Here is a 22,794-nt window from a genome sequence, read left to right on the forward strand (position 1 = left end):
TTCTGGGGAATCTTTAATTGTTTTGCTGAAAGCTGTTTCTGCGGCTTCAAAGAGACCCAGTATCGAGGTGTATAATTAATATGTTGGTAATCTGTATGATTACTTGGTCTAGACTTACCACCTTAGTACGATTTACTCATTTTTCACACACGATGCCAGGCACAATGCAATTTGAGGAGGAAATCAAAGGAGAAGTGCATGCACGAGTTCGATTAAATGCTAATTATACACGCGAATATGTAAAAGACTGGTGATTAGTTGCATTAACTTCCACCATGTTAGATACATCTAAATACAATGATTATGCATTATGATATAAAACGTAGAATGCGAATACATATTCCAGAAGACGAACTTATCAGATCGAATTTGCAAATGTGTTGATAGAATCGTCATGCTTTGTTAAGGAAACACTTCTTAAATAGAATTGCGCCTTGAAAATGTATGCATCCTTAAAAAAAGTCAGGTTTTAAACACCTCGGTTATCAATAGTCATTAAAATTTAAAAGGAAGCCACGCCATCTCGCGTATCAAAAAATGCTAATAACAATACGCTTTATAGCTCTCTAATAGTAGCAAAATGCAGTAAGTTAGAAGAATTTGATCAACGATGCGGAAAGTTAGCGTTAGCTGTTGCGTAAAGAATGAGATGCAGGCCTAGAAAAAAGTATAATGTTATTAAATCTAATTCTGAAGGAAAAAGAAAACTGAACGTATAGTAATTTATTTGCGATGTTCATTCGGTTGAACGTATAAATTTAAAATTTCATTTTTAAAATTTCGAATGGAGTAGAATATAGTAGGGATGGTAAAAATGATGCTGAGATCGATTATTGAAAAATACTTCAATTGAAATACGTCTATGTCTTTAGATTTAATTTCACAGGAAATTGCTAGCCTGAAGGTTTTCGTGACATCTTCATAGAGAGGACAGATGCGCGAATTCCGCGAAAGGATTAACCATCTCCAACGATGTTCGTCTCGTTCATGCAAATCGGCTAAATTGCGATCGTTCCCTGGGTACGACTGATCGATCGATTGGAAACACGGCGGCGCGATCGTCGGTCCCGCGTTCAGCTTGTCGAGACATTGTTCTACATCGAGTACCCGGTACAATAGCGAGTTTCGTCGAAGACAAGGCATTTTCCATGCCAAGGCGAACTGGATTGACTACCAAGATGGATTATGGTCCACGAGGGGACGCGTCTCATTGTGTTCCGACGTCGGCCTATATGGCGAAAACCACCTGTTTCGCAAAACTCAGATGCCATCGGCGTCTGTATCCACGGTGCACCTCGCTCGTCGTTTACCCGTTGATGGCGGCTCGATAAACAAAACAAGAATGTAAACATATTCAAATCCCGATTCAACGCGCCTGTACAGTGGTTCGCAATCGAAATCAATTACTGTATATATTCATTTATCTATAAAAAGCATCTTCAATGTAAACAATGTAATGCAATCAAGTCGACATTTAAATTTAAAATATTGAAGTACATGTACTTTATATATACATATATACATATAAAAGTATATGTAACACTAAAATGAGTATAAATTTTGACTACAGTCCCTGCATGTACAAGACGAAATTTGATTGGGAACGGTTCGTAACCACGCGTCCGATTAAGGCGCCAAATATAGCGCGTACAAGACGCGACGTCTAGCGTTACACGGTCGTTCTTCAAGATCGCACCTGACAAATCCCAGATAATTGATATTTGTATTTGACCTGTAAAAAAATTACTTGTCCTCGCACAGCGTACTGCCCGACACTTTGTTGTGAATTGCGAAATATACGATTGTAACGTGGTCGAGTGACTTGCAGTAACGTTTCGGAGTGTACAGATATGAAGTCTTACGATGGCAGGTGTGTTCGTAGCGATAAATAACAATAAAGAGACAGTTGTCGATGCATGCTGAATTTTATTCTTTGTAAATTAATTTAAGCAACGAACGCATCCTGAACGATGACGTTTACGATCGTTGAAACATGACGTTTTAGTCGTGTTAATTATTTTACACGCGTTACGTTTATTAACTCCATTCATTGCCCTCGTATATAAGCACACCTGACGCGTTGAGAAAATGGAACTAAACATCCCCATCGTGCCGCTCAATATTTATAAGTGTAATTACCGGCCAACTGATTCGATGCACTCGTTTCTTCTTTAATTATAAAAATGCTCCGTTTCTAATTGCGTGAATATTCCAGGTGGTAACTGGTGAAATACTTCATTCGACAATTTAAATCCTAATTTCCAAAGAGTGGTCTACCTTGTATTTGAAATTTCTATTCAAATACGAATTTATCCTGTGGTTGGTTGCATCTTTTCAGCCAACTGTTCTCCAGAAACTTCCACCCTGTCTTTAGACCGTATCGCGAGTTATGGGACACCGAGTGCATCCAGAAAAAAGCGCGAAGAAGTCAATTAGCATACGCCTCGTGGACACCAGCGTCCAGCTTTGCGCGCAAGGAACGGTATTCCCTGCGAGCCTCGGACGCAAACGTGTTGGATTTGTATGCAAATCGCTAGGCGGAAAATGAATACACCGTGTTTTTAAGCAGAGGTCGGCAAACTAAGGCCTGCGAGCAAGTGTGATTTTTTTAATGAAATTTCATAACAGAATCAAGAATTGCTATTTTACTATCTATACAGCAATATTAATGTGACACCTGTTTATACGCTTGCGCGTTGACATGAATGTATTTTCTTGGATTAATTTTAATGTTTGGCATCACCTACCCGTCTATGGAGACATTTCTTAAGGGTGGAGCACATGGAACTTCGCTATAAAGTAATGTCATGTAAAAGTAATTTTAATAACTCGTCATGGCACTTAGAAAACCTTTACAAGTAATAACCGATTGCAAATGAAAATAAGAAGTTTTAATCCTCGATTGACATTTTTATTTTTAGAGTTTCTCTTCAAGACAGATTGCAAAATATAACGGCTTGTATTTTTTAAACAATTTCGGACCCAGCAAAACGATGACTTAAACATCTCCTAATTTTAGGTGGACCACGTCATACGAGGGTCATTCAAATTTTAACTGGAATTTTTGTACACAACTTTATCGGTGATAGATATGTATTTCTGTTGAAGAAAAGTATGTAGAAAAATAAGGCACTTCATTTGTATTTGTATCTATCGCCAATAAAGTTATGTACAAAAATTCCGATTTATATTTGAATGACCGTCGTACTTTTATTTCAATGCAGTTAGATAAGCTCAATTACTAGCAAATTTAATTATATAAAACGTCCAATTCAGTCCAAGTTAGACAACCTCCCCTATACAGATAACATCCTCGATTCTTCTCGGCCAAAGTTCGAAATTGTCATCGTTCGCCCCCTTTCAGACAAAGTTTGCCGACCCCTGGTTTAAAGGATTTCATTTGGTGCGTTTACGAGTCGCTGACACAGCGACAGAGCGCGGAGTCGAACGTGCAGCGTAACTCAACGGCGATCGTTGAAGAGCACGCGAGAAACAAGCGAAGAAGATTTATGGGACAAGGGAAAATATACCTTCCTGGGTTGTCTACGTGCACATTCCGTCGCAAAAGAATGAGAGAGGGATGCAGCTCGCTCTACAAGGGCCGCAAACTCGCTCTCCTTTGTGACGTAGCGCGTAAAGGGTTTAACCCTTCCGCGCTACGGGGGTGGGTTTAGTTCCCGCGAGCGAAATCCACGCGGAGACGCTTCCTTGGCAACTTTTACCAGGGCAACTTTTTATCCCGCGGAGCTTCCTCGCATGAAAATCAACTCTGCGCCGTGGAGAACCGCCACAACGGTGACGCATTCAGTCATCGTTTCCAGAAAACCGTACCTTCGTTACGCTTTGTCTTGAGCAAGGTTTTAAAGTTTATCTCGCATCGAAAAGAAATTCACGTTTGGTTTTAGAATGTTCTGCGTAATAAACGCACGACAGGCCGCAAACAGGAATTTCGCGATTAATTTATATACGAGAATTTCTTGGCCATCTTGTACTTTAATTAAACTGGTCGAGAACAGGTGTAAAATGCAGACTTCATTAATATGATGTTTCATTCGATTAATTCACTATCCTCTTCGGGTAAAGGATGCCTTTAAAATAATTATATATTATACGAAAAAATGTGGAACAAGTAACTCGAATATAAAACAAGGACGGGAAATGAAAGGAGAAACATTTATCCAAGCGATGGTAGAATTCCAAATGTCGCTCTTTGAGGAAAATACAGATAAACAAAGGAGAATAGATTGGAATCTACCGAACCCGTGGAGGATCACTCTGGAGACATCGAAATTTTAATTGGAACCAAGAGAAAAGAATTCCAAGGAGAATCCCGAAGATTTCTAAAAATTGATCGTTTTCACCCATGAAACCGGATAGAAAGTATCGAAGATGTGTCTCCATTCGAAGTTTATCAAATTTGCGTGAACGCTCCGCGATAAATAGACGGATTAGAAAATGGGTGACCGTAAACTGATCTTGCGCTGCTGAAAAGCGCAGACCAGCGACAAATTGCAGGCGTGTTTCCGACACAAGCTCCATTTCCTGAACTTTTCAAGCCTCTTCGAGGCCGGAACGACTCGAAACTCATTACCGTGTGTACGCCTCGCCCGTAACCCCGGGGCCTGACTCCTCTAGAACACTCGCAGGTGCATGAAACGCGCGCAGGAGACCGTGTGGAAACCGTGAAGAAATTGGAAAAAGGAATTCGTGATTAGGTTTAAGTCAAGCTTATAATAATTATCGTGCAACCTTTATAAAAACCATTTCCCACTTCCGTTAAACAAAACTGCATGATGAGGAAATAATTATGTTTCTATAAAAACTGACAGAGTCATGCATGAAGCAATGTAATTGTCATACGAACACTATCATATAGCCTTTGCATGTGTATAAAAATATAATTAGAAGATGACTTATAGTAATAACAGAAGAAAATGAAAAATATCACGTTTTTCCGGTAGCAACCGAGTTGCTATGCACTAATATCGCTCAGTCATTGGTTTCAATTAAAATACTGCTACCGACGGAGAAAGTCATCTAGAAAGCGAGAAATTCTACGTCCCGCGACCGCTCGAAGATGCGAATATATCCTCTCGGTACATTATAACATTCTTTTAATCTCACGTGATCTGTATATTATCGAGTTATTATTTATACGAATGAAAAAATAAATTTCATTTCAGTTCGATTTCAGTGAACACGAACCTCCGTTGAGGAGGACTTCTCCTCCTCTTGCGGCAGGCGAGTCGCGTGTCGGGGACGTTTCCCATTCGTCTCGATATTTCATTCACGACGCGGAGAGCACGAGAGATGATTCGTGGGTCGCGGAGACCGGTCCTCGAGAATGGACTTTTTCAGCAATTAAAACAAGGAAAAAGAACGCACGCTGCCGGTGGCGTTTCGTTCGCTCGAAACGTCTAAGGAGAGACGTGGGTTCAGCTTCCAAGAACGCGGAGGGCCAGGCCTCTCCACGGCTCTGTATCTGGCTGCCGGACGTTTTACGACATTCGGCGGAGCCATAAATCGTGGTCCGCGGACCGATTTATACATCGATATCGGGTGCACTTAAGTATACAAATGTGCCCTTAATTGGACTGTCTCCTCCCGTGCGTACTATAAAAGCGGCACTTCACTCGCCACCCAAATCACCGCTGACAGGAACTCCTTTTAAGTTGGAAATATGGCCACTAAAGGTGGCCACCGTTTACCCGACGTACACGCGCGCGCAACGTCCGGCAAAAAATTATTTATTAGGTCGTAACGCGGCTACGTAGCGTTATCTGCTTGAATAAAATTGTTCACCATGCGAGCGTCTCACGTGTTAAATGTTATGAATCGTTGTAGCAGTCTTAACTTTTTGGACACGAGGGCCGACTTAAAAACGGCAATCTTTGTTTATCCTAAATTTTGTCGAATCTCGAACTATTCATAGCGATATTGGTTCATAAATAGGTTCCTAAGCTGTAAACTGGTACGCTTTGAAGTAGTAGTAAGATATTTTATTTCCACGACTTTCCAATCACGATAGAAGAAGGTTTAGTCGGTTAAATTGTTAGCTCTCTATAATGAAACTGTCGTTGACTGCAAAGGGTTAACTTTCCTCTACGAGATCTCACTTTCAAGTTTTCGAAAATAAAGAATAAATAGCGACACACTGAATTTATTCGTTAGCTAATATTAGAATAAAATTCTCTTCATGCGTGGCTGATACCGTCGGAAATGAGTGCGTAAATTTATGAGGCAGGAAGATTAGATTATTGCTCCTTGGTTAGCGCTACTGTCTCAAAGAACGCATTAATCCGAGCCCCACTTTTCGCGACAGGATTAATTAAATGTTTTAGAAAATCTTAGTGTATCGGGGAGATCGATAACTACATAGATTAGAGTAGTACAGAACGGAATTTCTATTCCGACTTGGCATCATGTAATTAACAGGTCTGATTGATAATTCATACGCAAATGGAAAACATGATCATCTGCGTATGTATGGGAGAATTAATGTTTCTTCGGGGAACACTTCTTTGTCGCCTGGCGTCGATAAGAAAACCAGCTAAAGGCGTTTGATAACGCAGGAATAAAACATTCTGAAATTATACTACCATATAGTTATTAAAAATACGGAATGTTTTTACTTTATCTGAACAACGTACACCACTTCCGTGGTATTAATACTGCCCTGTTCTACTAAATCTCCGCAATGCTTCTTCATTATTACGATTGGTATATTCTACAAACTTCCTTAGAAAAACTATACAATATTAGATATAGACATAAATAAACATAAAATTCACCTCGGTGCAACTATCAGTGTTATTCAAATTTTAATCAACACAAAGCTAGATTCATTTGGACATAGATTGTCTATCGAACTGATGGATTGTTATTAATTTCGACTTCCCTATTTCTACTTCCCTATTGCTTCTAACCAAAATAGATGGCAACTTTCGCGATACCTTGTATTATAGCACGTCTTTCCTCTGTCTCGCTTCCTGTCTTTAACGCGTTCGAAATTCCTGTCGGTGTTTTTTGCACGCAGCTCGTAAATGCGCGATAGTGTCTCTCTCGCTCTTCCTCGTGAAATCTGCTCGGTTAAATACGAGCCGCGGAGGCGAGTGCTTCAGCTTTGACTAATTTACGAGTAGCCGACGACAGGTTCTGCATTTTATCATTACAATCTCGTTCGCGATCATTTTTCGAATCTCGGTATCCACTTTGAATTATACTCTGTCCATTCCTGTGTACTACGCGTCTATATATTCGTTTTAAACATACAACTATTAGTTAGTGCAACTATCTTCCTCTTAGTATACAAGCTGTTTAGCAAAATGTGGACGTAATGAGGGAGGTTCAGTAGAAACATGTACAACCATGTAACAAATTAACGATTCCGAATTGGTAGACTAAAATTAATAGAATGGAATTCAATCGTGGCATCATTCATGATAAAATTATATTCATAAATTACTTATGATAAAGTTATATTTATAAACAATAAGTTATAATTATTGCCGTCTAAGCATCGTGACACACCCTGTATACTAACCCTCAGCTGATAGGATAGAATGCTTAGGTCAATCGTATGGTAGGGTCAAACCGACTCCGATCAAAAGAGTAGGTGATATGGTGTGACACTTTGTGCAAGTAAATATGCAATTGTGCATGATGTTTTTAACGTCACAGTTCACTATGAATCGAACTACCTAGTAATTAATTCAGTTCGGTTATTTAGAAACAGTGTTCGAGATGTGTTTCAGGTTACAGCTTGATATTGGCAAACACTTATGGAACAATCTGTGAATCGTTTTGGCAAATTCGTTTGCAAACTACTCGTTCTCTTTGAAGAAGGAAGCAAGAAAAATGTGCTCAGGATTCGCAGGCGTCTCAACGCGATCGGGCTAGTAACACTTCCTATTAATTCTGATTTCTATGAGTAGATCGGATAACAGATGTTTGAAAAGTACTTTTACGCGGTATCCGTCGAGATCGATTTATGTTTAAGGTAATCAAGTTAGTCTTGTGCATAAGAAAGCGGATAATCCTCGTTCAATGGTACTTCGTTTCTGCGAAAATAGCTTAAGGATCCTACAGGCGGAGATTTAAAAAATGAGAAGACAAAGAGAGATTCTATTAACAGTACCGATGATGATTCGTGTCAATTAAAAGTAATACGTGATTCACAACTTGTGGTATTCGCAATATACATATTAAATGTTTCGAAGAAATCAGTTTTCCCCCTGGATTGATAATAAATTGAGACGACAAACGATCGTGACGTTTCACTTCCGCGTGAGTTCACCGTGAAGAATTCGCTAGGCAGAGATTCAGTTTTCAAGTCACATCCTCATTAGAATCTTCTTCTTCTTTAAAGTTTAACGTCGCATCAACATCTTAGGTTATTAGTGACTACACTGAATACATACCATCAAATTTTGTTTAATAAAACTTTCCTTTACAAACTTAATAAGATAATCTATGTTACTTGGCTCAACGTTTTCTTTTAATGTCGATTTGGTTTTGTTCTGCTCGCGACGAATGAAGTAGCATGTATTCCACTGTGATTATTGTGTTACAGTTAGTACAAAATGGCTGCTGGATTACTTAATAATCTGTACGAATGTGTAATTTTTGTGTGTTCGTCATTAGAATCATCGCTACAGTTATACGAAATTGTTGTTCTTTTAACCATATACATCGATTAACTTTTAGTATGAAAGTTCGGCTAGATATAATTCATTACCAATTACAAATGAAAGTTTCACGCGAAGAAAAACTATGATATTTCCTATGAAACGCTACGCGTTTCACAGTAACGGTAGCAAAACATCGTGGAATATAACAGTTGGTGCACGCCTCGTTAACCAATGTCTAGGTAAACCTGAGAAGCATCGCCATTGCTATTAAAAAACCAAACGATCGCTCAAACCAGCAGGCGAAAGAAATCACCGATAAGAACCTGGATTCTTGTTTGCATTTACGTGAATCCCCAAAGGTGGCGCGCGATTCAGGAGTAATTTCCTGCTCGTCATCTAGCTGGTGACGAGGCTGATTCGACCGCAGCCACCGCGTGAGCGTAAAAACCGATCCGTCCGAGAAAGTCGAGCGTGTCGGGACGTCGGCGTCGCGGCGGCCAAAGCGCGCCGCCGCCCGTAACAGCAATTTCATTGACGATTGTTCCGCGAGTGGCTCGACGTTTTTGTCGATTTAATTAAAATAATCAGAAATTACGTTGGTTGGCCATTACCTGGCAAGCTACCAAATCGGGGAACAGGTTCCCGCGAGCACTCCTGTCGTAAATCGTGTCAACGAATTCAGCGCGACGCTCTCTCCGAGTTAGTTTACACTCGACCGTTTGGTAATTACCAAGTGCAACATAAGCTCGAGTATTGCAGTCTCGAGCACCGATTGGAAGCCTCGTTCGATGCATGACGTCGACAACTGAAGAGTTGACGAGCTATAGCTGAAATGGAACCTCGATTATTGCGAGAAATGGAGGCTGAGAAGTCGTGCAATAATCGAGGTAACGAATGATAATTACAGGGGAGATTGCAAGTGTGAAATATCTGCGAACATGAAGCATTACGCTTCGGTAAAACGACTGGAAAGTCTTAAATTGTTTTTAAAGAGATAAGCCGAGAGAAAAATTGAAAAAGAGTTGACAAAAAATGATCGGGCCCTGGACTCGAACCGGTTCTGGCCGAAAGAGGTCCAGGCTGGCACTCTACTCTGCTTAATTGTTTTTATACTAATGGGTCAACATTTACAGTAGACGCAACCTCCGTGAAAACTCACGTTTCTGTATTAAAAAATGAGGAGGAGTTCCGAGTTACTTGGTAATTTTACCGATTTCTCACCTCGTGTGTTGTACACACGATGTAGCAAACTAGCGCATACTGTTGTTCGTTCCAAGAAGGATCGGATGTGCAATAGTTATTACGTTATCTTTCGTGGTGGATGCTTTTGACCGAGAAAACGTGGGCTTTATAGCTTACATTAGAATTGATTAAGATTAGTCTACGCTTCAGGCGTTGACTGCACGTGGGATAGTATGACCGAGTGCAGTCAATCCTCTCATTAATTAATCTGACTATATGTTACACACGTTTATGACACCTAGAAAATCGTGGTCTGATAAGACATGGCAGTTAAAGTATCAGAGAAGTTTTCTGCACCAATGTACCAACAACTTTCAGAACCCATCAGTCTAGTGTGAATTAAGCTTACAGAGAGCCAGATGGGCTTGCTTCATGGTGTTAGGCTCAGCCTACTAACAATAGATGTTAACTGCTGAAACCATTGCGAAGGAGATCCATGCAGGTGGAAACTACATGGCATGCTTACAAAAATGCCTCCATCATCATTTAAAGATCAATTGGAGAATCCAGAGCCCGTCAGTAGGAACAAACAAGTCAAAGGGTGTAAGATCCCAAAACTAAGGTTAGCAATGCCGACGTTCCCTTCGCTACTTTTCGCTACGTTCTCCAAACTAAAGAATACCGTGGCAAACTAAGTCTTTTCCCGTATCTCGGGGATTGATAACCGGCGGTAGGTTTCACTGGAGAGGTTCGCGGGACTCTGTCGCGGTCGTCGATCGACGCGTTACATTGTAAACGTGACCGAGCAGCCGGGCAATATTTTCACTTCTCGCGAGCAGCGCTGAAATCAAGCCAGGTCCCCGTCTCGATCACGTGCTCGCGATAACAGGTCGAGCCCGACGATGTTTGTTCCGCCGTGTCTACAACGGAGCGCCGCCGCGAACGATTATCGACGTTCGACAATCGAAGGATTTATCGTTCCATTTGCCCGGCGCGCTCGAATTCGCTCAGGATCCTGGCCTGGCCTCGCGCGCACGACTCTCGCGGTGCCGCGAAACCGGGAACTCCTTACACGTCTCGCGGTTCCACGAACGCCAATTCCTCTTTACTTATCGCCGAGCTTTATTAGGAGATGCCTTTCGACAGATACTCCGACCGAGCACACGTTTTCGCCGAGCTGAACCAGACCCCGAACAGGAGTCGCAGCTCGGATCAGACACTGTTCTTCGAAGCGTTTGCTGTCTACTATGCGGTGTCTAGCCTAGCGTCTTCACCAGATCGCTAGAAAGGTATGCGATCATGAAACAATGTAGGGAGTCAGTTTAGCCTGGTTCTCCAAAACCAGGAACTTCTAACACCTAACGAAGGCTGAATAAAACATGGCTCGTATGAAACTAAGGTACGTTATAGGGCACATCGAATATTTTAGGTCTTCCTGCTAAGCTTCCGCATTACTCGAACAACAAACCAACCCCCTGCATCCCTCGGTTTCACGAATGCCAGTTCTCCCTTTTGCATTATCAAGAGATGTCTTCCAACCACCTAACCATCGACCTAACCCATCCTCGAACAGGACACTGCTAGTTATCTCCTACGCGGTGCCTAGCTGAATGTCTTCACCGGGGTTAGCAACAAATCGCGAAACAATACAGCCACTCACCGTCAGTTCCAACTGGCAGCTTCCACTGAACAGGAGCGTCGGTCGCGCGAGTCATTTATCACCTCGACCATTCGTCCGCGTAATCGGCTTGCTGGCGGGAGCTCGAGATATCACGGCACAAACGGTCCACGCTTGACACGAGATTTCGAGGATACCTCGCACTGATCACTGGTCACAGGAACGTACGAGTAGAGCTATCCGTTCGCGGGTGCACTGTTCGCGAGCACGTTTAAAACTAATTGAGCAATCGACGTAGTCACCAAGCGTTACGCGCTCTGACGCGCGAGCAGGTTTTCTTGCTCCGAACCGCGATCACAGGATCGGAGCAGGTCACGGACGGAAGCCCAGGGTTGTTTGTCAACGAATGACGATAACACGGCACTGGCCACGGGACGAAGGACACCAGTTTTCACGCGTTCACATTTATTCACAGCCCGGGGACGGCGATGACAACCACGCCGGAGATGGTTCAATCCGATCGCCGGCCATGCAGAAAAGGAACGATTAGAAACGGACGGAGGGAACCAGAGCGAGAAGAACTGGACGGGAACAGCGTCGAAGAACCCAGGAGAGGAAGAAAAAGAAGGCACCAGAGGGGAAGCGAAGAAGAGGCGACACTGGTTGTTCGCCCGACGCGGATGGGAAATGCCCTTACAGAGCAAAACACGGCACGTCACTCGCCAACAAAGTTTCCTCGTCGACTCGCGTTGACAACTCTAAACTGTCTTCGGTACCGTATCGACTTGTCAACGGCTGACGATTTCGTTCGATCGGCCCGCTCGCGAATCGCTCGCGCTCTCTGTCGCAACGGTAGACAGGAACGACGAGAGTAGCGGCGACGGACGTGCAACGGAACCAACGTTCCAGAACAATTAACCCCAAAGTCTAATCGATTTAATTAGGCGTCAGCCGTAGCCTCTTTCCGATCGATCCTGCCCATCTCGTCCGTCGAGTCCCGAGTCCTCCTTCTCTTCCTCCCCGTCATCGGGTCCCCGCGATCCTAATCGACGAGACGACGTCTTCCTCCTTGTCCGGCAGAGAGATCACGGACGAACCCGCCACGCCGAATCCGTCCACCCGTCACACTCGACGCGGACTATTTCCTCCGACCACGATTCACGATTGTTCGAGAACCTCCTGCTCACAGTTGCCGACTGCTCGCGATCTTGTTAATCACTGTTGACGATTGTCCTCGATCATGCAGATCCTGGTTGACGACCGGTCTCTGCTTTGCTAATTACATTCAACTGCCTTCGAATCCGATGTTTAAAGATGACGACTGTCAGCTACCTTGCTACATTCGACGACTAATCTTGCGAATCACAGTTGACGAATGTCCCTAATCCTGTTGTTTACGCTCAACTGTTCCATATTCTACCGTTCACAGGCAACAACTATCAGGTACCTTCTCACTCACAACAAACGACAGTTCCCAATTCTGTTATTCACGGGACTACTCGCGAACCTATCGACCACACTTGTCGACCGATCGCGATCTAGCTGATCACACTTGACTGATCGCGATCCCGCTGACTACAGTTGACGACGATCCCGCTCAAGGGAACGTGGAGCGATCGATTGGAGCCTAGATACCGGGAAGCACTGAAGGTTCGCGAACAGGTGGATCGGTGATTTCGCGCGAGGCGAAGAACGGACGAAAAAGGGAGGCTTGGTATTTCCCACGTGTTCAGAGAGGCGGGCCGCCCCGTGCGCGGCTTGCTGTCAGAGGGCGCGGCGGCGAGACCGTGTGTCCCGTCATCCTTTGACCCCGCGAGGAGCGTGCACCGGCGAGGTCGTCGACGGTTGATGCACCGGGTGTCGCTTGCACGCGCGGTCCCTGCCGATCGCTGCTCGCGCGGTTTCTTCCGGGGGCACAACGGAGCACGATTTTCTCAGGCTACAAGGGGCAAGGATTCGGGCGACGTCGATGGCACACAGGGGCAAAACTGTCGCGACGCGGCGGGGCGGGCGCGAATGGCCACGGACGATGACAATGATAATGATATAACAATAGCGTGCGTTCTCCGCTGGTTCAGATCTTACACTGAAGACCAAGGTACACATACACATGTGTGTCGGCCGGGCCGGCAGGTAGAAGAAGGAGGTAGAGGTTGAGAGGTAGGAGGAGTGTGGTGGAGTGTGGCTCTGGAGGGAGGGGAGCCACGGTCTTGTGCACCGGCCACACACAATCGCTCCTCCACGGACCCACACAGTTAAACCCACGAGAGAGTACCCACGCTAGCGCGAGAGAGGTAACGCGGCTCTCCGCGCTGTGCGCGGCGGACAGCTCCGTAGGAAGTCTCCGTGTGCTCCTCCGGGCCCCGTTCGGAGCAACTCTCCCTCGTTCTTTCGCGTTCTATCTCGCGACGCACCGTGTGCGTGGCCGCGTGCGTGAATGCGTGCGTTTCGGAGCGGGCAGGTGTGCGTGGGTACACGCGAGGAGACAACGCCATACCGCGCCACACACAGGTAACCCAGCATCGGGCCAGCCTCGTCCCGCTACGGCACCTCGCCTCGCTTACATACGATACGATACGATACGAGCGAGCCACAAGGTAGGCAGGTAGCGCACAAAACTAAAGAGACTCTTGGAGAACCCGGAGAGCGAGATAGCGACGGGGCGGCTGGGAGAAGGAGAAACCCGCTAGAGACAACCGCACACCGCCAGGAGGGAGAGAGAAAGGGACAAGGAGAAAAGAGGGAGCTGAGGACTAACCACTAGCGTGGTGAGAGAAGAGAGTGACCACCGAGAAGAGACGAGAGGAGAAGAAACGACCAGGTACCCAGGTGGAGGGGTGTCCGTTGCTGCTGGCGCTGCCGATGCTGCTGTTGCTGTTTAAACCGCGAGTACGCACGCTTTAAGGCAGTCGCGCGAGTATTATCTCCCTCCTTCCTACGCCCATCGGCTTCCCAACCTTCTAGAACTTCTGTTCTGGGGATGAAAGTGGGGTACGTCGGAGCTGGACGTGTCGGTCTCTCTGTGTTCATTGATCGAACGCGGTTGTTTGGCTCGTGAAGTGTCGCTTGCCTATCCTCTCGTCCTACTCCGATCGAGTAGAACCTTTCGTTGAAATCCACAAATGATCGTTGTACGAAGCGAAAATAGAGAATATTTTCTTGGAACTGGTCGATGTCAAATGGACCATTTGAAGAGCACTTATTCCCTAGCTTATCGAATTGCTTGGAGTGATAGTACTGCTACCAAACGCCTTCAAAACATAACACCGACCTAACCGGTACGCTTAAGCCGAAGAATCGTAAACACGACTTCTTGTCGCGAATCGGAGCAATCGACATCCTCGACCAAATCGCTCTGTTTACTCCGAAATGCACGGAACGTTCGTCGCGGACGATGGTACCGGGCAATTAGTTCAGACTAAGGAGAAGCTCTCCATTCCACCGATGAGTGTTATCGCGGACAGGGATCGATAAAACCGGCGGTCGAAGCGTAAGAAGGATTAAGACGCGAAAGGACGATCGGTGGGGTACATTTCGAGCACAGCCGGCTGTCTCGTTTCCATCGACCGAATTACCTGTCATCTCTTCTTATCTCGGACAATCCGTTCATCCGTTTCTTGGGGTACGCTCTCCCGTTCCCCACCCCACGTGATGCTCTCGTTTCGTTCCCCTGACTCCTTTTTGCTGGTCTCGAAGCAACGCGCCACGGCAGCCGCTGGGTTGGCCGCTGAAATTAATTGTACCGATATACCCCGCGCGGCACGCTTGAAAATAAATCTTTTTCCGCGTCCCACGAGGCTGACAGCTGGGCGGCTATCTCTTGGGCGCAAGGTTCGTACGAGAATCCACGCAAAAGACCGACACGCGTCAACAATAGCGGCGGCACCGTTACATAAATCGAATTACCTAACAGTCACTCGAGTCATTGCACAACTGTGTTTGCGCGCGCGTCGATGGTACCAAAGTGATTTGTTTGCGCGCGATTTAGAACATCTGTGCGCACGGCCTTCACCGACTCATTCGTAGGCACATTCGTGATAATAACCTCGCGCGCCAAACGCGAAGGACGTCCTCGAAAGCTCCGTTATAGTCTTCTTGAGATGACGGTCGCTTTCGTGCGTTCTTGAGGGGGTTGCTCGGTCGACGAGGACTTGCTATCGTATTGTTTGTTGGATATACAGTGGGTGTAGAAAGTATTCGTATACCGATCAATTTCCAAAAAAACAATGTGAAATTGTAATTTATTCATTTCTCTTTTTATAAACAATGATATTTTATATACTCTTGGAAATCTCTAGAATGGATTCAGTAAAAAAAAAAAACAGTTATTTATATAAGTTTGCGAAATTAACAAGAAAAAACATAAATCGATAGAAATATAGAAGCAATAAGTATTCGTATAACTGTTTAATTTTTAAAACTTCAGATATTATTAACCCATACACTGCCAACTACGAGATATCTCGTAGTTTGCGTTACAATGAATGAAAATTTAATATAGTTTAAAAAACACATTGAATATCACTTTTTATTATAAAAATAATAACTTAGACCATACGATTATAATGTATTAATTATATATTTGGTACCCAGGGCAAGACGCTCTTTTGCCTGGCAGTGAATGGATTAAATAATAATCCTCCGAAAAACGGCAGGATCATGCCAAGTAATTTCATTTGAAAGCATTCGCAGCGTCCATCGCGAAAAATAGACCTACGTCCATCTTGTTCCTGTTAGAGAAAACGTTTTAAATGTATACTTCCATTAACACTGAATAAAAATGTAAATAAATAGGGAGATTCATAGCATGAAGTATACGAAAATCGTAACTACTTTAAATAGGAAGATTCATAAGAAGAAACATGCGTAAATCATGATTACTCCGTCCGTGGAAGAAAGCTTCCTGCCTAAGGCTGCAGAGAATCTTAATACAATGTTAATGGCCCCTTCGCTGTAGGATTCGCGCCATGAATCAACTGTCGATAAATTCTTAAGTCCTGTAGCGTTATCGATGCAAAAATGTTCAGACAGGTGACCATTTAATATAGGACAAGCTGCTGGACAACCGAAGATATCTACAAATGGATCGACGCACTTAAGCGAAACCAAAAATGAATTATCATACGCGTGATGTAGGGGGAAACATGAACGTTATCGTACACAAGTGAATTAACTTTTCGTATGTCGAGTGTCGATGACACGTATTCGAGACGGCGCGGAAGAGATAGGCTCGAGGATCTCTTGCGAATAAAGCGTGTAACCGAGTAGGTTCTATGTAAGAATGCTCGTGAAATTTCGAATGTGTGCGCTCGTGTGCGTTAGGTTAAGTGTTCAGTGTGATCACGATGCGGGTTAGTCGATGGTTGGACGTTCGCTAGTCGTTTAGATAGTCGTCGATGGTCGGGTGATAGGTTGGTCGGTGATTAGTCGTTTAGAGACTTGTAGAAATGTAAGAGTTGTCGGTTGAGTTGAGAATCAGCGTTACGGTGTATTTCTGGTCGTAAAAGTATAAATTGTAATGATACGTGTGACGTTGAATTGGGTAATTACTGGTATCGATTCCAAATCTGTATATTAACTTAGGTAGACCTTAGTAGTACTTTGGTTTGCAACAAACTTCGATGGAAAAAAGTGTAAAAGCAACCTTTCACTATGCAACATAAGTCTCTGTTATACTGTGTACATTTTCTTCTGTCTGGGTAATAAAGATGTTGCAGTAATAATAATAATAAAAATGATTGATATAAGCAATACGCGTTCTCGCAAGTAACCAAAAAAGCTTTTGGCCAGGAGACACGACAGCAGATAGTGTCGCGTCGCGAATCAGGCATTCGCTGACTCAGAGATCATTTATTACCACCAGCCTCGTAAACAGGGATTCTTGGATAGTCACCGTGGGTCATCCTCGTAGTCAGGGATTCCTGAACAGTAAGCAGGGTCATCGTACCACAGATCTGCTCAACTATTATTCCTAGCCACACCATGATTCCCAGAAACTCTAGTGCGAGCATGGCCAACATACGGCCCGCGTAATGAATTTATGTGCCCCGCGAACAATTTTTTAATATTAGCATTTAACTTCTAGTAATTAATCGAATGAATTCTCGATACTTTTATACCTTTTAAAAAAGATTCCCTTATATAGAATTAAAACTTTTATACTCATCTGTTCTCGATATGATGATTTTCCAATCCGGCCCCGGGGGTAACAACAGTTGGCCATGCCCGCTCTAGTGCACTCTAATAAGGAGAGGACAGAAACTTGTTTGTTTTCGTTTGCAAAAATATCATTAGGAGGCCAACGAACACATGCATACAGGATTTTCAACACAAGTTAACGGTATCAATGTTCCAGATATGGAACTCGTTATACCAAATGATGTATTGATAAAGCACTTCTGAATACAAAGCGAAACAGAGGTTGACATGCATACAGCCACGGAGACTCAAAGTTGGCTCATTTGATAAATTCCAGACTCGAAACATCAAGAAACACAAAAAGTAGACGAAGTGAATCAAATTTTATACGACGGCGGTCGTTCCCTTTTTTCGCTTTCGATAGCAGCGAGGAAAGCGCGACTGAACGCACCTCGATTCGCGATCGCGTCCTTCCTCGTTTAACAACCCCGACGCCTTGTCTACCTACGTCGTCGAAACGAGAGTGCGCGCCGCGTTCCACGGAAAAATAAAGAACCGTGGAACGGGGAGAGTCTTTGATTTATCGTCTCCTCCAGTTGCGGAGAGCGGCAGGGCGGGCGTGATCGGTTGCGCCACGTCGCGTTCCAATTTTGACTTCCACCGGCGCATAATGAATCGGTATGCAAATCCTCGAATAAGGATCATAACTCATTCGTGCGATATCGTGTTCTCACACGCGGTCAATCGGACATGGCCGGTGGGATCGACGGCGACTCGCCTCGGCTCGCCTGTCGTCCTGGACCAGATAAGAATACCGAGGACCGAGAGCACGCGGCAATTACAACTGCGTACGCTCCGTACACAAGACTGGTGACGATATTCGATGTAGAAGCTCCACGATGGAGAGAGTAGAGGAAGAAAAAACAGTCGACCGAGTCAAACTGACATGAAATATGTGATCGCGTCCGCGTAAAAGTATCGGCCCACCATCGTCCCTGTTAAGTGTCCGCGAAACCCACTCGCGACTGGATTTCCTAGCCAGCGTCCCTCAGTCGCGTCTTTTGCGTCGCGAGCGACGCGACGCTTGGATCGCCTCGGAAAACCAGTCGACGCGATTAACCCTTTACCTCGTGATTCTTAAGTTTGTGATATTAACATTCTTCTGGAAAAAAAACGCTGAGCCCAATGATGGAACTGTGGTCAGAAGACATTCCTTACATATGTTACATACGGCGATTTCACTCCGTTTTCGTCATTTTTATCAAACTTCTCTTCCGTGACATCTGCCCTTTCAAGCAGATGCAGTCGCGACGCTCTGATATAGTTTTTACTGAGAAAATGGGCGCGTCGCGATAGTGATTTCCAAGGAAAAGTAGGAGACACGTACCTCCATATCCAGATCATGGACATCATAGCAACGACTCCCACTACCGATTTTAACTAAATTTAGGGTATATAAACCCATGCGTTATGCTTCTCGGGGGCTCACTTCTTGAGTACACGTCAAAGTAAACGTCGCGCTATACTTTAACCCGCGTAGCAAGATCGGATAAAATCCCAGTCAAGCAACCTGAATTAAAGTCCAGATCTCATTAGTTGAGAAGTACTTAGATGCAGACTTTGCGTAACCTCATTGTAAGATTGGATAGAATTTTCAATCGCGCATACAAAAATATCGCTCGAATCAGCGTGTATTTCTAAAACTAAGATTGTGCATTACAGAAAATCACTGATGCGAAGCTTTTAGCATCCCAGGGGAACATACACGCACGCCTCACCTATGCTGGTCCAAGGGGTCTGGAGCACAGCGAGACCATCGCGTTCTAGCGGTGTATCCAGGGACACTTTGGTCTGTGCGTCAGTCGATCGACCGTTGAGGACATCAAGAACGTTCCATCGTGATCACGCGTCGATCGAAGCCACTAACGCGAACGGGATAATGGATTCCGCGGCGAAAGACACTCGCGTGTTTAGCAGAGCCGTGTTTGCGAAAGCGGCTCTGTTCGGGGGCGGATTTATCGCGTGTCTCCTGGACATTAACTGGGCAAAGTGTCAAGGGCGACTGAGCTTGTTACGTCGCGGATGGTTCACTTTATCAGCGGCCGAACATTGACGGGAAACCGTGAGAAAGAGAGACGGATAGGCAGATAGAAAGCGGCCCGAAGGATGTTACAGAGGCTGGTAACGGGCTAGAGTCGTGGCGAGAGGGACGGAGATAGACAGCGACGGGGGAGAAAGGGTTCGTTCGAAAAGCAGGGTACCCGTGTCCATTGACCGTAGGTACGCCAGTGTCGACCGCATCGATAATTCGATAAAGTGTCCTCACATTACCCTATTGATTGCTCCATTGTCCCGCGACGCTTCTCGGCGATGGCCTCGTCGAAGCTTTCAACCCCTTGGTTCAGCGCTTTGCTTCCTCTTCCTTAGTCTCACCGGCCGACTCGTTTGTGTACACGATTATAACGATATTTCCATACGTAAAGGGATAGTTCTGTATCGATCGACCAGGCCCGCGGCTTCGTTAATCATACCGAACACAAGGGACCGGCTATTGAATTTCGTGGAAGGTCTGCTAGCGTCGCAGCGACCATGTTCTTGGCGACCAAACGATCTTCCATTGGAAAATTTCATCTCGAGGCCGAACCGTGGCGAAATCGATTGGAATGGATGCTCTAGCATTGGACTTTTCATGCACGCTGGATACTTTTACTTTCGTACGCTAGGGTCTACAAGTTTGAGAATTATTTTCCTAGGTCTTTGGTGAAAAGTGTTGTTTTATCAGAGTTAAGCTTAAGTTTATTATTAAAGTTAAGCTTCTTTCACACCAACATGGAAAAATCAACGTTTCCACACCATAGTAAAGGCAGTCCGTTTTCCAAATGGTCAAACTCCGAAATGGCGAGGCATTAGGAATTTGCTAGATCCCGCGATCTTCATATATCAACGGCCACGCGAGCGAACGGATGGATCTCTCGTGAAATCGACGATCGATTATACCCGAGGAGGGTCTCGAAAGAAAGCTGGCGCAGGGTGGGCGTCGAGGGGCGAGGTGAGGAGAGAGAAAGAGAGACCCGAACCACTACTGCATGCCTGAATCCTAATTGAATCGTCAGGATGCTCGACTACCGGCCCTTCTCTGGTCCGCTGACATCAAGAATGTGACAGACAGTCGGGCATCGTGCCCTTTTCAGAATCCCTTCGCGTCGAACTTCCAGCGACCTGCCTTACGATTCGGATGTATTGCCCGTAGTCCCAGCCAGCTCCTTTACGCATAATTTGGTTGACCGTGATTTGGGTTTACGGCGTGCGAAGACCCACACACCGACTCCCAGGGAATCCCAAATTCTCTGACACCCAAAGAGTCGAGCATGTTTTCCATATCTTTGCCCTCGAGATCCTTAACGATCCGTAACAAGCTAAAAATATGTTTCCCGGTTAACGAAATTGATATAATCACCAAAATATTGTTCTATCATAAATGCAGTTCGATATTTTCAGTCGTTTACTTTCAACATCCCGACAATTTCGTTTATCCCTTACGAACCGCCCTTTCGACCAAGTCGATACAACTTTCCCTTCTATTCACGTCTTTCGGTTGTGGTTTGGCGTCGCGTCCACCTACGGTGCAATTAATCAAATGGCTCGTTGCTTCTCTCAAAAACAATTAGCATCAAGTTTCCCTTCCCTGACGCAGACGCGCATTAACCTTTCGAAACATAATTCCACGTGTAGGGAACGCAGTTAATTATACGGGAAGAACAATGGAAGTTCCCCTAACCGATCTTTTACGAGTGGGCTCTCCAGCGCGGAGCTGTCCTTTAAACGATTAACACATTCTTGTATCTTTTACAGGCCTTCAAGGTAAGCAACCGGCTTTCATTACAACGCGAGATTATCATCCGAATGGATTCGTTCGAACTATTCTGGACTTAAATTATGACATAACTCGTGGTTGTTAGGCAGCGATTATCCGTTAATCGAACCTTAACCGATGATTTTCGTTTCTAGTCGAAAGAATAAACGGAGCGGCAGACAGAATTCGTTTCTGGCCTCTAGGGAATCTTCTGACATTGGACTTGAGCTAAGCCTATCGTCGTGGTGTTTGTACCTGTTCCTGTGGGCGGAGCACGGCGTGCCATTCTATTTCAGCTCGGCTTTCATTCATAACTTGGGTTTTTAATAGCTTGCCGCAGCGCAACGCGCAGCGCCTCTGGCGACATTCGAGGATAGCCCCGATTTCTTCGTCCCCTCGACGACACGAACTCTTCTCTTTAGCTCGTCTAAAACTCTTCCCTCGACTTTGAGCCGCTTAGATCTACCGCCTGAATCTTTCTTCTGCTTGCTATTCTTGCTATCTTTGAATTTTCCATTTCTACAGTTCTTCATGCTTGAAAAATATCTACTTCTAGACGCACTATCGGGCAACTAAGCTGTATTAATATTATAAAGAGGTAAAGTTTGTTTGTTTGTAGGGGGTAATCTTTGGAACTACTGAGTCGATTTTCAAAATTTGTTCAGTAATAGAAAGCTACATTATCTCCAAGTAACACAGGCTATGTTTTATTTTCATAAAAATACATTTTTAATTTAGAATCTCAACATTTGTAATAAAAGCTGTTGTAACACAATTTTGTAATTCTACTCACCTGAGCTCTGATAGATGTAAGATTGGGTCCCTGTGGAGCCAATATGGAGTCCGATTGTATTGGTCGACACATCAGTCAAGGTGTGGGTCATTTATAATAAGATCGATCCAGTGCCACACAAGTGAAGACCAAATCTGGAGGCATCTAGTCTAACAAATTTGCATGTTATTCTATTGTCTTAATTAGTCCATAAATATTGACAATGCAATCTTATTACACATGCTCTATTTCTTTTTCACGAAGAACTATTCTCTATCAGCTGGTACTACGTCTCCTGAGACACCCTATACTTTCGCGAACCTCTTTACACGTTACATCTTTATAATTCTGTCTTTCCTTCCATTAAATATACGATGCGATAAATCTAACTCAAGAAAGAAGATAATTACCAAACATTTATACTGTAATAAAGTTTAGCCTCGTACAATCATTCGAGGATCTGAATCCACGCGACACTTTCAGGCTAAGAAATCATACGACATCTGCATTCCGTCAGATCCAACGATCTATATAAATATTAGGTTGCTCCGTAATTTCTCCAGACGAGACAGGCACCCATTTTTCAATAACACCTGGCATT

General features: G+C 44.5%; 1 protein-coding gene across 2 annotated transcripts in view; it reads right to left on the minus strand.

Moving 5' to 3' along the window:
* Positions 1-22,353, minus strand: part of LOC128894346 (transcription factor SOX-5) — a 223,547-nt gene extending 201,194 nt beyond the window's left edge. The window contains exon 1 of one of the 2 annotated variants that reach the window (XM_054156015.1): positions 22,215-22,353. In XM_054156015.1, the coding sequence (XP_054011990.1) occupies positions 22,215-22,286 (72 nt within the window). In that variant the 5' untranslated portion in view covers positions 22,287-22,353. Of the gene's footprint in view, positions 1-11,472; positions 13,501-22,214 lie in introns of those variants that run through there. The other variant, XM_054156037.1, reaches the window with a different exon arrangement.
* Between the last annotated feature and the right edge of the window lie 441 nt (positions 22,354-22,794).

This window comes from Hylaeus anthracinus, unplaced genomic scaffold (assembly GCF_026225885.1).
Source record: "Hylaeus anthracinus isolate JK02 unplaced genomic scaffold, UHH_iyHylAnth1.0_haploid 0, whole genome shotgun sequence".
In the NCBI taxonomy this organism is placed as follows: Eukaryota; Metazoa; Arthropoda; class Insecta; order Hymenoptera; family Colletidae; genus Hylaeus; species Hylaeus anthracinus.